The sequence below is a fragment of the Opisthocomus hoazin genome, chromosome 26, assembly GCF_030867145.1.
Source record: "Opisthocomus hoazin isolate bOpiHoa1 chromosome 26, bOpiHoa1.hap1, whole genome shotgun sequence".
In the NCBI taxonomy this organism is placed as follows: domain Eukaryota; kingdom Metazoa; phylum Chordata; class Aves; order Opisthocomiformes; family Opisthocomidae; genus Opisthocomus; species Opisthocomus hoazin.
In genome coordinates, this window is record NC_134439.1 from 2,648,064 (window position 1) to 2,665,753 (window position 17,690).

The 17,690-nt window shown below is 37.7% G+C and overlaps 1 protein-coding gene across 6 annotated transcripts in view; it reads right to left on the reverse strand.

Annotated features, from left to right (window-relative positions):
- MPP3 (MAGUK p55 scaffold protein 3) overlaps positions 1 to 17,690 on the reverse strand; it is a 27,585-nt gene continuing 9,895 nt past the window's right edge. Inside the window, exons 9-20 of one of the 6 annotated variants that reach the window (XM_075443729.1) lie at positions 17,094 to 17,179; positions 15,549 to 15,623; positions 14,310 to 14,506; positions 12,486 to 12,550; positions 11,297 to 11,317; positions 9,605 to 9,643; positions 8,974 to 9,138; positions 8,185 to 8,265; positions 6,675 to 6,768; positions 5,777 to 5,885; positions 4,774 to 4,896; positions 1 to 3,823 (exon numbers count right to left, since the gene is read on the reverse strand). In XM_075443729.1, coding sequence (XP_075299844.1) covers positions 3,641 to 3,823; positions 4,774 to 4,896; positions 5,777 to 5,885; positions 6,675 to 6,768; positions 8,185 to 8,265; positions 8,974 to 9,138; positions 9,605 to 9,643; positions 11,297 to 11,317; positions 12,486 to 12,550; positions 14,310 to 14,506; positions 15,549 to 15,623; positions 17,094 to 17,179 — 1,238 coding nt within the window. In that variant the 3' untranslated portion in view covers positions 1 to 3,640. Of the gene's footprint in view, positions 3,824 to 4,773; positions 4,897 to 5,776; positions 5,886 to 6,674; positions 6,769 to 8,184; positions 8,266 to 8,973; positions 9,139 to 9,604; positions 9,647 to 11,296; positions 11,318 to 12,485; positions 12,551 to 14,309; positions 14,507 to 15,548; positions 15,624 to 17,093; positions 17,180 to 17,690 lie in introns of all 6 variants that reach the window. The other 5 variants (XM_075443731.1, XM_075443728.1, XM_075443727.1 and 2 more) reach the window with 5 other exon arrangements.

The following is a 17,690-nucleotide window of genomic DNA, read 5'->3' on the forward strand; positions in this document are numbered from 1 at the left end:
AAGAACCTTGCTTTTTTACATTACAGAAGTGGAACCTAATTTCAGTAACAGCCCCAGCCAACTTTTCGCTGAAAGTTTAGGAAGCCATTGAATCCTAGGGAGGTTCTTCTGCTATGTCTTTTCAACTTGCTAATCAGGAACCTGAGAAGCTCACAGGTTTTGCTTCTTAAGAATTGTAGCCTTTCCCCCCCCCCCATGAGACATATCTTGTGATGGGTTGTGCTCAATTAGCAATGACAACTGTAAGGGAAGCCATCTTTGTAACTGTCCCCCGTATTCCCCTTGCTCCTTCTCAGGTTCGCTACAAGTTTTTCTATACTATCTGAATGGGCAAAACAAAGTATTTCAGTGCATTCTTAATACCTCAAATGTGAGGTAGCTGGGATACCTGGCTGTAAAAAGGTAGCTGATGATAGGCATTTTTTGAACTTGCATAGTTTGTAGCCCATTCTAGACAAAGATGTGTTTGTTACAAAAAAAAAAAAAAGCTAATGTTTAGGAAAAGGCAATCATGGCTGATCATTAAAATACTATGTATTAAAAATCTGTAGGTATCACTAAGATAACCTGTGGTATATTCTCAGGCAGGAGGTGGAAGAAGAATGTACAGTCTCTATTAACAAATAGTGTTATATACTCTTCTACAGAAGACTTGACTGAGAATGCTAGTAAATCATTGGTATACAAAGGGAACAGGATGTGTAAGAGTAGGGAAAAAAGGATGCAATATACTTCTGTGAATTAGTTTTCTTACAGTACATCATGAGCCCTTATGATGAAAACCCATAGCAGTTTTTTTTTTCCCATGGCAGAACACCAGACACTTTAAGCAGACTGCTACAAGATCCCTTATCTCCTCAGACAGAATTAGGTATGCTGTTTTAATGCAGGTTACACTTTATAAAAACAATCTACAGGTCATAAGAAGCTGGGTTAAAGGTATCTGGGTGCATCTCATAGTCATATTGAAGGTACGTATTTTATAGTAAATTGTTATCTAATCCTATTGCAAATTTGGTTGGAGAAATGGATTCTTTAAAACAACCTCAATGTATGTTTGAGCTTACTAACTGAATCATGCCCTGGATGTACTATATGCAACTGATTTTGAGAAAGGGAAGCAGTTTCAGATAGAGCCAGTGTATGGAAGACCACCTCAAAACTGTAGATGGCTCATCCTTGAATACCACAAACCATAAAAAGAAATACAAAAGACTACATAAATTTCAAGGGTGAGCAATGTGAGGAGAGGGTAAGGGGGAGGAGTTTCAGTTTGCTTAAGTACTTTGACTTAGAGCTTTTGCCAGTATTTACAAAGCAGGACTTTGAACTGAAGTAGATTTGCATTCTGATTTTCTTCAGAATCTCTTCTCACTTTTTTTCTCCCTAATGGCAGGAGCATATACTAGGCATGGCTAATACACCAGGGACTCAGTATCTTGTCAGGATTGAAATCTTGTCCCGATGACAACTATCTGCATGTACCCTCTTCCTAGGATTTTAGAATAAAGAGCACTGAACATGTTCTTTTTTTTCCCCTACAACTGAAGCTCATCTCAGCTACCTGCAAACTTCACCATATAACACATAGCCTCTCACCATCCTTTACTTTGAACCTAAAAAAATGAAACAAAGGTTTCTGACAGTATCCCAAGTTAGTATCTGTGACTGCATCCGTAGAGTATCTGCAAACACTTAAAAAAAATATTAGCTCATATTGAGTATTTCAGTTCACTTTTAATAGCAATATTATATCTTAGTATCTTAAGTTTTCAGTTATTGTAACTTCAGGTGTACCTCTATGTGTCATTTGCCTTGCAAGATAGATCTATGGTGAGATCAATCTCCCTGTTTCACATTTTTGTAAAATGAATGTAAAATACTACACTCAGTTTTTCATAGGATGAAGATACACAAAAGTCACTTGGCAATGCATGTGTCTTGTAAGCCACAAGATTGCAGAGTTAATGGCAGAGCTGATTGGGCCACCTGCATGTGGAGGAGTCCTTACCTGATGAGGCTACCAGTCTGACAGCAGATCTGCTCTGACAAGCCAGCGCAGATAGCTGGCTCTGACTAAGTGCTTATTCTTGCAGGAGTGGGAACCTCAAGGCCTACAGGCAGGACAGTACATAAAAGTTGCCAGAGTCCACGTTTCGAGAAGATGGATACAGGTGACTCTCCTACACAAGTTTTTGGGCTAGAGTTAATGTAGATTCAGTGACACTGGTACGTAAGAAATTCCTTTTAATACAGAATGGTGTTAGTTTTGCTAAATGCAGTAGAACAATAATAACATCATACTGTTAAGATGCAAGGAATGAGACTGGCGCACCAAAAAGTCTTGTTAAAGGGCATAATACATAGACCACAGCAGGCAATGGAAAGCAGGAACTAGTTTCAGCTAACATGCACCTGTACAATACTCATAAATTTTTTCAAATAATTATAAAGCAGAGGTGCTTCCAGAGTCATCTCTCTGTTTTTTTAAGTAACACCCATCTAAAAATCCTGTATATTCAAGTCTCCAAAGTCCTCTAACAGTTAAGAGTTCTTCCTCAAGACTTGATGTAGCCAATTAGATGCTCTGGAAGCCTTCTGGAACAAAGGCAGTCATAAATACTGGAAGGACGATGACTTGGCCCTGTAGCTCTGCAACTTGCTACTTCAGCCTCCTCTTTTTAGTGCCCTTTTCAGAGCTGCTATGTTGGTGTCAAGATGGTATCCCATCACATGGCATTTGCAAACATGTCTTGTAGAAAATAAGCTTCCTTAAAGTCCTATTTTAAATCATATGCAGTTATTTTCATGTAGACTAAAAAAAGGTCTCTGGTTTATGAGCTGGCTAATCACACATGTGTGTTCACAGGTTGTTTAACATTTGTCCTGTATCAGCAGGAAGAGATGGGGAAAGTAAGTACAAACTATCATTGAGCAGACTAGTACCTGTGCAAGACAACTTGGAGGCACTGGGAAATGTGGGATGGACATTAAAAAAACCGCCCACGTCTCAGCCACTAAACTTTCTACAACTTCTGTAACTGGCCTAGTTTTAGTGCCTAATTGGAAAGGATTTGCAATAATCTAATTAGTAATCTAATGATCTTGAGTGAAGGGAAGCATGTTTTTCAGCCCTGTCAGCCAGTTAAACTTTTGAGTAACTGACATGGTGTAAGCGCTCTCCAAAGGACATCCCTCCCACCTAGCTGACGTAGCTTGTTCTGTAGGCAGACTGGTTCCTGAAAAGTACCTTGTTCAGATGCCTTAACTCTAGCCACAAAAATCTGTAGCCAAAGGATGAAAATTCCATCTGGTTAGCATCCTAGCACTACTTAAAAGCTTTGGAAGTGTGGAACCCTCTCTGAAACTTTACTGTACAAAATACACTATTTACAGTCTAAAAGTCACTCCAATCTTTTACTGATCTGTTTAGTCTGAGTATTCATTTTTAAACAATAGCTGCTATTCAAGATTTTGATTTAGGAAGGCAGTGTCAGCTTCTGACTTTGTTTAGTTTTTCTCATACTGTCTTCTAGATAGACTAGCAGTTTTGAAGTGAATTTGACATATTTCCCTTTTCTAATCCATTTATTTACAAGACATTTTTATACAATCTTTCCCTTAAATAGACGATAACAAGCTATGACCTAACCCAGTTGACTGGCACCCAAAACGAATCCTTGTTTAGTTTCTCTAACACAGTTTTCAGCTGATTACATGCACTCTGGAGATCTTCTTTCACCAGTACAGTGTCAATTAAATGGCCATACTGTTCTTCAATGAATGTTGCTGAATTAATAATTTCCTGCTGTTCTTCATCCTGCTGATCAACACAAGAAGATGGTACGAAATTTACTGCATGTCTTTTTAATTACTAGCATTTTAAAGTATATTAGCACAATAAGTCATTACTTTGAAAGGAAATGAAACAAAGGCTGCTACCATTAGGAAAGCATACATAAGAGATTAAAACTGAGATCAAGGAGCGTTATGCTACTCTACTACTGGAATTTGGTAGGCTGTTTAAAAAATGCAAGAGGTGATAGGGAGAGGGAAAACATATTACAGGAGGGACATATGATGGTGACACTGCATTTTATGAAGTTAGAGTCGCTGCCTAACCTACCACCTGGAAATCATACTGCTCAAAAGTTGCAAAGGAATGCTGGACCCACTGTCTCCAAGTTCAATAATTTTAAGGGCTTACATGAAAACTTATCAAGTGAATTAAATTCTCTTATGTATAAATTCAAGTTCAAGTCATCCAAAGTAATGACATTACGCACTCTCAGTATTTCTGTTCATGTTTACACACCACCAATTTGCAGCTGATCTAGGCTTGGTCCTTGTAAGACATCCACATGCTGCATTTTGCGTGTCTCTGATTAACAGCCTGCGTGGGTGTCACTCTAGAGTGATCATGAATAGGTGGCTATCCTTACCATTTGATGGGGCTGCTTATCAGAAATGTAAAATAATTATTTGTTTATCTGAGTTCAGTACCAGCTTCCCCTGCTACAGCCTTGAGTGGTGTACAAAGATCCACATCGAAGAAGTGCACTTTGCTTCAAGTTAATTATATAGTCAAATTTTAAGGGAGTCAAAAATCTCATTCTGAAGTTCCAGCTGAAAGGCTGTATGTGCACAGGACCCACTTAGTGCCCCACTCTGACTCACACCGTCATGGAAGAGGAGCTCTTCCACATCACAGAAATGCTAGCCTAAATACGTCTTTCATGTCTAAAAAGAAGAGATTAAAGTTCGAATACTTACAAGGGAGGCTGGGATTTCTTCTGACATGGGAGATTTTAGGATGTGTTTTTTATTTTCTGGAATGAAAGGCTTCACAAAGATAACATAAGGCTTAAACTCAGGAGTCCTCAAGTGCTTTACTGCCTGTGAACAGATGTTTTTTGTTACGTCTTTTTTTTTTGTTTTGTTATATGTCAATGATTACTCAAGCTAGGTTCACCAGTTTCTCCAGTACACACTGTGGTGTGAAGTCCTGTGTACTATACATCTGACCACAGTAACTTCTTGCTCTTCGAATGAAAGGTTAATGTCAGTGTCCTGGCTAGCTTACAAGAGCACATGAACTTCCTGCAGCATGGGCTAACTGCACACCTGCCTCGCTATGCATTGCGATACCAGGAATGAGGACATGGCAAAAGATACTGAGAAAAGTATCAAAAAAAAACAAAAACGTGACGGGCAAGGTATAGTTTGCTTCACTTAAGAGGCCAAACACTGGAAATTTTAAACCTGGAATTCATCTGAGGTAGTATTACAAGTCTTTTCCTAGCCCAGTTACAAAATCTGAATCAAAATTTCAAAGATTAACTCCCAGTATGGAGGGATTAAGGGCAGGAATACTGGCACTGGTTACAACACTAGTAACACTTCAGAGGCAATAGGAAGGAACAAGAATGAAAAAACCCATCCATGCTCTAAGTATTCGCTCTAGGACTTGAGCAGGCTAGGACAGCGATGCACACTTCTCCTACAGCAAGGGAAAAATCCCACACTGAGAACTGATAAAAGTGTTATCTAGGCTGTATCAACCAGACATCTAAGAACTGTGAACACTGCACTGCTTTCTAAAGAGCCCTATTCTGTTTAGCTAGAGCAGTCGGGTCACCTGTGAGAAACACAAGTTCTGAGAGCATCATTGTTCTTTGCAGAGCAAGGAGCCATAAATGCTGAACGACATCAGTTACTTAGGCTGGCAGCCTAGTAAGAAATACTTGCTTTCTTTAAAATAAACTGCAGAACTTACTTCAGGTACCACATCCACCAAACAAACCTTCTTTTTGGCCATCACAGACCGGATTGCCTCAAGACTTGTACCATACAGATTTTCTTTGTATTCTCCATGTTCCACAAATCTAAAAAGTCAATACCAATAAATTTTTAAATGCCATCCACAAAGAATATTTAACTTACAAAATTTGACAGCCGTTTCCTGAAGTCACAGTAGTCAAATGAGGGGAAGGAAGGGTTTCTTTTCTCTCATTACTTTTTTCCTGCTGCTTGCTTAGCAGCAATAGCCTTCTTCACATGTCACTAACAGCTAGTCAGCACTACTGACCAATAGGGGAAGAAGCTGCATTAATTCAGTTGACTGATATTCAAGCCTAATAGAAGAAAGAGGATGTTTTTCACAGAAAATAGAACAAAGCTGGCAAGGAAATGGACTCAAATTCTTCCATCTTCTGAGAGACTAACCAAAAATCTGTGCTTTCAGGAAACACACTCCATCTTACATAAAGTCCTTTACATCCACGGATTCAGTCTACAACACACTTTAAAGTGGACTTAATGGACAAAACCTGTTACCCGCCATTTTAAATGGAGAATAAGTAGGCCCAACCAAATACCTTATTTTCACTAGGTTCAATTCTGACCAGTCATACTCCTTATGATATGCAGGCTTAAATTCTAACTTACGATCCTCCTGCTAGTCCTATGTTGTTTCTAAATTGCTTCTTAGTAAATTTCTGAGTTCATGCTAACAGTCCAGACTGAATAAAGCGCTTTTTACTTGGAAAGCTGAACCCTTCTAATATAACTAGTCCAACTTTACATCTGATTTTGGTACTCATGTGAGGTGAAGATTTAACTAGCAGTATTTTTGGAATACAGTCAATTATGCTAGTATTTTAAAATTAACTCACTTGTTTTGCTGCACATCTGTCTCAAATGATTGCTTGGAGACAAAATTGTATTCTACTCCCTCTTTCTCATGACTTTTCTTTGACCTGGTTGTATCTAGAAGAGAATGGAAGCAAGACACAGGAGACATCAGCCGTTGCAAAAACCTCTATTTTCTCTGTTTAGTTCCAGTCGCGTTTTCATGACCTCAAACAAGGTAGCCACACACTGGCAAATTCAAATGAATATAAAATATAAATCAAACATTATAATTTTGTTTTAAATTCAATCTCAAAAGTTATAAGACCAAAAATGAAGTTGTTCTGCTCCCAAGTGTGCTCTAACACAAAAATTAGGAGGCATACTTCTTACACCTGATAGAAGCAATACAGTATATCTTATGGAAAACAGTATCTCTTGACTGCTCAGAATACTGGACTCTCATTTTCTTTGAAACTTAGAAAATAAAACCAGGAAATATATAAAGTGCTATTATGTTGTCTCTGAATTTAAAGTAAGAATGTCCCTGGCTGTTTTCCCATGCTACTGTGAAACTTACATAATTATGTGTGTCCCTGACCTTTGATGTCGTAATCTTTTAATAATCATTATTACTGTAGAAGAAGCCTTGGTAATCATTCTAAAAATCTATGTCTGGCCATAAAAGTGATGTCCGCTATTCTTCTGTATACATGTTTAAATTCAAATTACCCATATGAGTTCTACTGCTACCTAATTGAATATCTGCCTGACAGACATTTATTGAAAGTCTTAAATAACATATAAACAGTGCCCTCAACGTTAATTTTTTTGTTGGCAAAAGTAGCTTGTTGGGGAATACAAATATGCATGGATTTTTTTTCTTATGTCTAATATTTTTTTTTTCAGAAAATAACCTAGCAAAAAAAATTCAGTGTAACTCTAGTCACAAACCCATGCAGCAGAATCACTAATTTCTCTGTCACTGTGACTGGCTTGTTTGAACAGCCTAGATATACTAATCAACATTTTAAAATATTGTAAAAAATTTGACTTGGGGTTAATAGCTTTTTTTTGTTTGATTTTTGTTTGTTTGTTTGTTAGGGATTTTCTTAAACTTTAGCCAGTATGATATTCTGAAGAAAAATCATCCTCTTTTAAACACACATTATGTTTTGACTGAATCTGAAGATACTAGTTCTTTTTGCAATTTACAATCTTATTTTTTCTTCCTAGATTCAGTTTCTCAATTTTTTTTAATGGACACTGAGAAAACGCAGTATGTTCACATGGGAAAACTCAATTAAAAAAAATCCGTTGAGTTGACACAATTCCAAAGTGCATACAACTCAAGTTGCGTAGTGATCTATTCAGCTGTTAAGGGCAAACATAGTATATTACAATGAAAAAAAAATATTGAAGTACTTCTGAAATATGCATATAATCAATAGTCAAGACACAAATTAACATTCATCAATGCAGCTAGCGCCACACTATTAGACAGCATTTATGGAATAAAGTGGCAACATACAAAAGTCAGTAAATTTTACTCACGTGGAACTGCAACACCATACTCCTGTGGGTTCTCCGACACAACCTTCTGCTTAAGCTCACTTAATCTGGCCCCCAAACAACCTAATAAAATACAACCGATGGACAGATTTCTGTGTGGAATGAAATACTGCAAAGAGAATAAATAACACCAATTTCACACAAATAATATGATATAGGAACGTGCTTGAAGAAACCTGTACATGAAAGACCTCATGACCTGCCATATTCTGCTCTGAAGAACATCATCAGGAACAAACTGAATCCTTAAACAGCTGTTGGACAAACATCCATCAGGCAGTAAGTCCGAAAATCTGTAATCTTAGCAGTCAGTTTTATAAGACATCTTTGATATCTATGACGTCCTGGGAAACTGGCTTAACACAAAGCTGTTAAGCATATTGGATTAAAATCGCATGCAAGATTTTGTTAGATAATTCTAGCACCTACCTTTTCACCAGTTGTTCTGACAGCACACGTATGCACGTTTGAGTGAGAAACAATGCAAAGTAAATCAGAAAAATGAGAAATGGTCCTGCATCATTATTTTTAAAAGGATCTGGTGAGTTTGGTTGTTTTTTGGTTTGATTTTTTTTTTTGGTTTAGGCTTTTTTTTTTTTAAATGGCATTTAAAAGAAGGGAACAACTTCAGACCAAAAGCAGAAAAACCTTAAAAAAACCCCACCATAATACAAAAATCAAAACCAAACACCTAAAGAAAGCCTCTTGGAGTGCAGGTGATATGGGAAGAGGGAGAGACATGAAAAATTTTGAACCAGTTGTGTATCTTACCAATCAAAACCACCAGCCTCTGCTGTTCACCAGGCTGCTGCTGGTATTTCGTGACTTCTTCGTATGTTAGGAACTCTGCTGCATCTGTCTGCTCTGCTTGCTTTCCTTCATTCAGATTGTTCTCCTTCTCTTTACGACTTAATCTAAAGCTCCTGCGTAAGCCAGCTGTAGAGGAACCAACAGATGGATTAAACCATGTCTCCACTTTCCTAAATTTTCAAGCTTGTTCAGCTAGAAGTTATTCTGTCTTTGAATATGAGTTGCTCTCACAAATTTTTTTGTAATCAGATCAGTGGACATATGCTAATCTTACAGATGAAAAATCTTATAGATGAAAAATTTGCCCATCAGGTAGAAAACCAAGCACCCAATCTATAATAAACCCCCCCTCATATCAGCTTGAGTTGCCAAGTGTTGGCTATGCCAAAGTCCAATTATACCTTTGCACAGAGACAATCTAGTCTGTGAATGCATGGGAAATTAATGAATAAGTATAATATAGCAAATGAGCTAGTTTTTATTTTTTAGTGTAAGTGTGTTTTTTGTGGGGTGGGTTTTTTGTTGTTTTGGTTTGGTTTCCTTTTTTTTGCAGGGGGTGTTAGGGAAGAGGAAAGGGATTTTGTTTTCTCACCTATGTACTCTCCGTTGAAATATCCTTCGCAGTCACAGTCTTCTGTAAATTAAAAAGCGGGGGAGGGGGAGGGAAGGGGAAGGGCACAGGAGAAAGTGAGAGGGGAGGAGGGAGATGTCTTAAACAGCACCTGTGATAAGAGTCCGACTCATTGGTGAGGGAAGGAGAAGTTTTCTATCCTGCATTATATGCACAAGCTTTTCTAACGCAAGTATTAATAATACAAAAAATTATTTGCCTTGGCTAGTGGTTTATATTTTAAAAAATCCCTGATGTCGATATTGCATAAGAGAATTTTACATCTCGCTATTTATGGTTCCCAGAATTTAAGCTCTTCAGCATTCATTACATTTGATCAGTGCTGCTGATAAAAGTATAATATTCAGACTTCAGTAAAAAAGAAGACTCCGCAAACATGGAGCTTTTTCAATGTATGACTATATAAATGGGTATGACTGTGTAAGAATATTGCCTGAAAGGGAATCAAGAGATGACTGAAATATGCTTACTAGTTCTTTATTAAAAAGGTAAAGACTTTTTTCATATGCATACATGTAAAATAACATGCAAATCTATGTCAAAAAAGCCAACCTACCCCTCCTCAGATTACAACTACCCCCAAGGCCCTTAAAAGTGGGCACAAAAAAATCATGATACTTAGCTGCAGAACATTAAACTGCTATCCTAAGACAAATATCGAGTTCTCATACTTCCTGAAAGAGGGCTACCTGGCTTGTTAAAATTCAGGCACCTGTGCCCTGCAATATCCATAGAACTCATTTTAAGGAGGAGGTGTATGGCTCTGGGACAAGCCCAACCAGAGGCAAAAATATATGCAGCTTAAACCTTTGACAAAATGTGCCAATCCAGAGAAAGAGCTTTGTCTTTTAATGAAGAGTTCCAGGCAGATATGCAATCAAGCAATCCCAAAGTATACTCATAAAACATTATGCCTACATTAACAGAAGATACTAGTAGCAATATACGCCTATCCATAACTAAGATCAGCACTATTTTCTGTTGTTGATGGTAGGGTCTAGTTCCACAGTCACGCTTCGACAGGGTATACCAGTCATGACCAGCTAATTACAGAATAGGATCAGTACTTTCACTGAAGTTGATGGAATACTGATACTTAGAATATTATTCTCAAGAAGGATGTGCAATGTCAAAAAAAATAAATCACAGCATGCAGTATTCAACAGGAAACACCTCGTATTTGGAAAGGCATGTGTACAGTGATATATAAAGTGCATGAGCCCAACACAGTTGTTCATAATGAAAATAACACAGAAAACAGTCCAAATGAACAGTGAAGAAAAAACAATTTGGATTGATACAGGTACTTTAAAATGTTAAACCACAATATTTCTTTATATTTTTAAAACTACCAGATACAAAGACTGCATTTGAATTGCAGCTCTTTCAGCCTCACTCAGAAACCTACAGAACATGTAAACGCGTACCAGAAGACACAAATCTTTTCTCCTGAATCAGGAGTAAATTTGGAAGTTATCATTACTTGAGCCATCAATCCAAATTAAATTAATTTAAAAAATAGTAACTTAGGAAGAAACTGCTGTAGGACTAAGCTGTATCTGCTATGCCCTTTGCTTGGGGGCGTAGCAAGTATTTTAGAAAATGCATTGGTTGTTTACATTCAGACAGAAAACGAGTTAGGAGAGTACATACCTTTATCAGAAGACTGATCATCTGTAGTTAGCATGAAAGGCAGAGTTGGTATGGTATTAAAAGACTGGCAAAGGATTGAGTAAAATTAGAGGGAATGGAAAGGAAGGTTCTTCTGGTATGATTTACTTAACAGGCTTTTCTATCTTCAAAAAAAAAAATAATGCAGTAATGTACCCTTATGAACTGATTAAAGACTTTTTTTGCTAAAATTTAGTATTACAACCAGTTATCAGCTTAATTGTCTCAAGAATGTCTGAGAACAAGCCTGAGTAACAATCCTCATTACATGCCTAACATTGAATGTAATGGAAATTATTTTTGAAAAACTTCATTTAAATCAGTCATGCTATTTTACAGTTTGGTTGAGCATCTTCCCTCTTCTTTGTAGCGTAAGAATACCTGTATCTCTTCATAAGATGCCATGCACCACAGGTCAGATGTTCACTTGTATCACTTAAGATGGACAATTTCCAGACTCCTAGTCTACATGAGGGTGGCGCTCCTAGCACAATGGCTTCACAGTCATGGGGCTGCCCCACACATCAGTAACAGCTATGCTGAAGTACCCAAGAGCAACAGGAACATTATATTCTGGGATAATACAGAATGTCTTCTGCCTTTCATCACTGATTAGCAATTTCATCACAAGTAGCAGTTTTGTGTGAACAATTCACTGATAGAGGCTTCAGAGCTGTAAACAAGAATCACTTTAAAGTCTACCTAAGACCAGCTCTGTTAATGCTAAGCCTGAAACGCAGATGGTACTGCCATCTTCAGTGATTTTTATCCTCCTTAAAGCTACAATTTACTTTCATATGAGCTTAGCGTCATTTCACACCCTTATGCAAGAATTTCAGGAAGTGTGCACTAGGTTACTTTTGCAGCTTTGAAGTTTCAAACCGTAGAAAAAATGTGAACACTAGCAAATTTTAAAGCATCTAAACAACATGTAAGGCCTCATGTTCTTGAAAGTAGGAAGAGAGGGACAGCCAGTTTGAAAACAATAGACACTAGCAACACTGGATAAAGCTCAAATCCAAATTCTCTCATGTGGTAGCTTGTATCCATGGAAATCAATCAATGACAGACTACAGGAAACATATGCAAACACATCATTACTGAAATAATAGAAAAATACTCAGAAGTTGGTATTAACTAAGAGATCACTGAAAGAACAGAACAGACTTACATACAGGCTTCTTCACAGTTCTGGGATTCTGCAGAGTGCCTATTGTTCTTCTGTAAGTCAACCGTCTAAATAGAAAACATTTATATTTTAGGAATGGAAGCTCATAATTGTAAAGAATTTATAGCATAGCATACACATAGCATTGAAAATATAGAATGAAGTAGTGCTTTTCCTTGAAAAATGTAACATATCTCTGATTCAACATTTTAAAATACTTTTTCTTTAAAATTGTGATGGTCCAGATTGCTACTGGTAAGTGACAGAGAGAGAACATTCTAAAACTTTTTAGGCTTTCATACATCAGAGCACAGAAATTAATAGCACGTTACGTTATCCCCACCCAATCTTTTCTGCAAGATTAAGAAAACAACAACTATTCTATTATTTTCTCATTCTATTCTATTCTCATTCTGCTGAGAATCCAACTTCTACTTGCCATTTTCACAAAGGACAGGCAAAATTCCTGTCTGCCACAATCCTAAAACTACTAACTTCAAAGTGAACTCGAGAGTAGATAACCTTTGACCAAAATGATCACTGGAGCTATGCATACTCAGAAATTATCCACTGCCTTCCAGATCAGTTTGGAATTTCCTGTTATTTACTAGTAAACAAATCAGTCACCCAGCTTGTATGAAAATAAAAGAACAGACTATCAAGCAAAATTTTCTGAAGTGTTAAAATCATCAACCAGAGCTCAACTCCTAGTCTCCCAGTCTTGAACTTGCTCAAAAAACCCAACCAATCCCCCACTCCAAAAACCCAACACCAAAAAACCCCCCCAACAACCCAGCACAAAAATCCAACTCCCAAGAAACCCCTCACTGTTGGCAAAGGAAAACACATTTTCTTCCCAAGTGTTTTTTTGCAACAGACCAACATTCATAACAGACTAAAGAATATGCTTAGGCATTTACACAGTCACTAAGGAGAAACACACTGAAGCAAATTCTATATTCTTGCATACACTGAAGTGCAGATTACAACATCTGAAAAAAGAGAAAAAAAAAAAAAGACTGCAGTGCAGCAGTCACAATATATATGCATGCACAGGAAGAGGGGTACAGCTGTTCAGGCAGAATTTGCCTAATTTCAAAGGAGCATTCATACAGTGGAGCAAAGTCCTCTATTAGAAAATTTATGCAAATCTTGGAGACCAGCAATAGAATCAGACCTGTTTAATTCTTAGATACCTCACCTTTGTAACACCTACAATCCAAAGAAGACAGATCCAGTAATTTGGAGTAAGAATCACACAACGAGACCAGTGGCCTAAATCAGATTCCTTCTTAAATTTAAGACTTCTGTACTGTAAATACAAGACCTCAGAGATATTTTTGCTTTAGAAGACACACATATCTTGCTATGAAAACAGAGAAACTTCAAACTCTGGAAGTTATCTGTGTCCAAGCTAAACCGGAGCCATAAGAAAGATTAGACACACTTTTTTTACTAGTACTACCACATGCAGAAATTCAAAATTGTTACAATCAATCATCATTTCCTCTTATACTACAGAAGTAAATGTCTGTGAAATACAGTGTCTCCATAAGCCAAGAGGGTCAAGAGACTGATACTCCACATTTCATTTCATACGTGTTTGCTTAACAAGTGTTCCTGCCCTCATGCTACAAAGCACAAGTCAATGGCAAACTAGCCAAAGGAAGCTAGGAAGTTTATCATATAATTGCAGAAGATGGAGCTTTTTAGCATTTTCCTCTAAGCATTTAGTATTCACTCTTCATTTCCTGTGAAAAAAGGCAGCATAAAATCAGTGTGACACTACATGTGTGAAAAAAAGATCTGTAGTTTTCATTGACAAACCTTTCTTGGAACTGTTTTGAAGGTATCAAACCCGCCCTGAGGTTGGTATCTCCAACACGCTTTGCTTGCCACCATGTGGGATCATCTTGGCTTACAACTTCTAGGACATGTCGTCTCTTAAATGGCAGCCCAGCCTCCTGGCAAGGAATGGCTCTGTCTTCTTTGGGATTATAGCAGAAAAGTGCCCTCATAAACACCTTTAAAAGAAAGTAACACATCCTTTCTTCTTGTCCTGTTTAGAATTTCAAACTACCTTTAAAAGGCTTCCCCAATGCTCACACTGCTAACTATACATACTTTTCACCTCTCTATGCTTTAAGGTACTCAAAAATACTGTAACCTAGCAAGCTGCATCTGTATTTTGACTGACTTACACAGAAAAATAAACTTTCAAGCACATACCCAGTCATTATGTATTGGCATTGTGGAATATGGGACTCAAATCACAAGTCTCAAGAAACACAGTTCACACTCCTCATAAGTAGAAAATGCAACAAACAAAGGAAAAAATATATTAAGGGGAGAAAACAATAAAAGGAGACTTATGGCAAAGTTGCCCAATTATAAAGACTGTCCTTCAAATGTTCATTTAATGCATCACAATCTACTATTCAACTGTGGATTTGTACCTTACCACTATTCAACACATCACAGCAGAATGACTTTTAAAGGTGATTTGAGGGGCTTCAACGAAAAATTTGGCAAGCAAGAGCAGGGAAGCAGAAATAGAGGTTGACAGAGGAATCCCGTAAGGGATCAGCCGAACAGTAAGTCATTGCTGATCAAGGAAGGCAAGTGAAGCACTTGGAGGCATGCTGATGTTTGCAGCGGGCTAACGGGGTCAAATAATGAATGCAGCTCTGTTTGCAAATAGGTCTGTTTTGACTCAAGAGAGTGGCAAAATGCCCAGAGATAATGGCCAGATAGCAGCTGTCATGGTGAGAGGAGACTGGCAGGAACACCAATGTTAATTACGTGAACAAAAAGAAGCGGCTAGATTTCAGAAATGCTATTAAAGAATGTGTGCCAAGATGATGAAGAAAAGAGAAGTCACTTGAGTAATTATACTGAATAAAAGGGCACTGCATTTTACAACAAGAAACTGCTCTACTATCTTTATAGTTCAATTACAGGTCTGTGACACTCCTCACTGAAACAGCAGGCATCTTGCGTTTATAGAGATCCCAGAACTGTGTAAATATGAAAATGAGTGCTTTGGTATTTCACTAAGTTGCGTACCTTGCTGTCTTTTAGACGATCTTCTTCTTTGATAGCTGGAATTATTTTTAATGTTATTGATCCCTGAGACTGAGCCTGAGAAAGAGACAAATATGTTTTACTTTGGAAGTAGGCCAAGGACAAAACGCAGACTATTCAAGTTCCAGTTTAGGAGCTAGCATCTGCCTCTTCTCTTAATGGGCTAAGCTAATCCACTAGTTAACCTCCTTACAGATACTATCGTGATGTTCCACGAATCCTTCACAACAGTGCCTTCCCCATGGAAACACGCACAGTAACTACTTGGCTAGAACATATTAAGACCTGCATTAAAATGAATTAATTTGCTTTTAGCAACTGCATTAATTTTTGGATTACAGTTCATAGGGCATTAAACACTTCTGTGGCTTTTAGTATGACACTAACTTAAGTTTTTGCACACTAACCATTTTGAAGTGCTCCTTTGAAAAATATTGCTGTATTTTCCCACATAGTGGCTAACCGGTTAGGGTGAAATGCAAACATCTACAAAGTAAACATCTACTTTCACTCTAAAATTCTTTGCTATTAAGTTTCAATTATTAGTTATAGTAAATTAAAAAGCACTTCTAGGTGCTCTGAAAATCTAGAACAGGTTCATCTGATCTGTTTGAGATGCTGTATTTTGCAGGACGTGAACTGTGTCCTAGAGAAGCCTGGTGTTCTGCACAGATTAAAAAGGAAACCCAGACAATCAACTTGGACAAACCTTTGTAGCTCTTCCTCAAAAAATAAACCGTGAAAAGGAAACTATTACATAGCAGGCATTTAGAATGGGACAGATGAACAGCATCCTAGGGTCACCACAAATAAAACTTTACACAGTATTTCAAAATATGGTTTTCATCCTCCTTCTCCAAGTAAAAAGCAGTAATTCTCCTTATTCAGGATTATTTTGATCTACATTTAAATTAGGGAATGGAACTGATACCAGATACTTCAGTCTCCTAGTGTCACCATTCTTCTGTGTCCCTAACCCACACCAAGACAAGGTGGAACCAAGCCATAAGAGGGGAGTTAGAGACAAATAAGCGTAAGAACTATGACACTTGCTGCAGCACAGCAGGCTGATCACACATCTGGAGGTTTAGAAAGAGTTACCAAGATTTGTGGGCATTGCTAGAGAAGCCTGAAGCAAGAATGTGCTGGTAAAGATCAGACAGCACTACTGAACACCCAGCCAGGACTTTCTTCAACTTCGTAACATACTGTATTATGAATAAACCGCATATCTTCTAGGAATGCACTTTTAATTTGCAATTTAACAAAACATGAATGGGAAGTTCTTGATGGAGCAACATGTAACTTTGTATTTGTATCTTACGTGATACCAATTCCATTCGCAGAAGTTTCTGAATTCAAAAGCAGAAGACTAATCCACTAGAATAAAAACCCTAATGCAAAGACAAGCAGGGATTGCATATTTTAGCTCTACATGTCTTTTAAACTCACGGTTAAATTTCATCATCTATTGTAGTTACTAGATCACCCAACAGAAAAGATCTTAAAATGAGTATCGGTGCAGACCAAAATCTGACTGATTTCTTCTGGTCGTTTGTGAAGCACAGTAATACCATTGACTTCTCTTAGTTCATCTCCAACATGGACAAGACCTGAAAAGATGGCAAGTAAATTAAAGTAAGTCCACAGACTGGAAAGCACCCCTCCTCTGAAGTCTGACCTAAGTCAATAGCATGTATCTCCTCTCCTCCCTTGCCCCGCTTAACGGATCTCCTACTAGAGCCAAATGCCTTTGCTGGCAATGCGCTCTCTAGTCTCCCACCCTTGTTCCATATGGCTTTTTTTTTCATGCAGCACAGTCTCATAGGAGACCAGTGTGGAGATAGAGAACATAGGGCAAGACACTCTGGAAAATCGCTGCCTCTATATTTGGATCAGCACTAAGAATGCAAAACTGGAATAGTTTAATGAGGATGATCAAATCTTGTAGAGTCATGAGACACGCTGCTGACTATAAAGGCAGGAATGACATGGCTGTTAACTGACAGATCAACACTACCCAGTCCCAGAAAGAATAGTGGACTATTTTTTTTAACAAGCCAGGAAGAGGCCCTTACAAGTTTTAGGTTTCTTTATCCAGTTCAGTAAGAGATGTTGTACTTG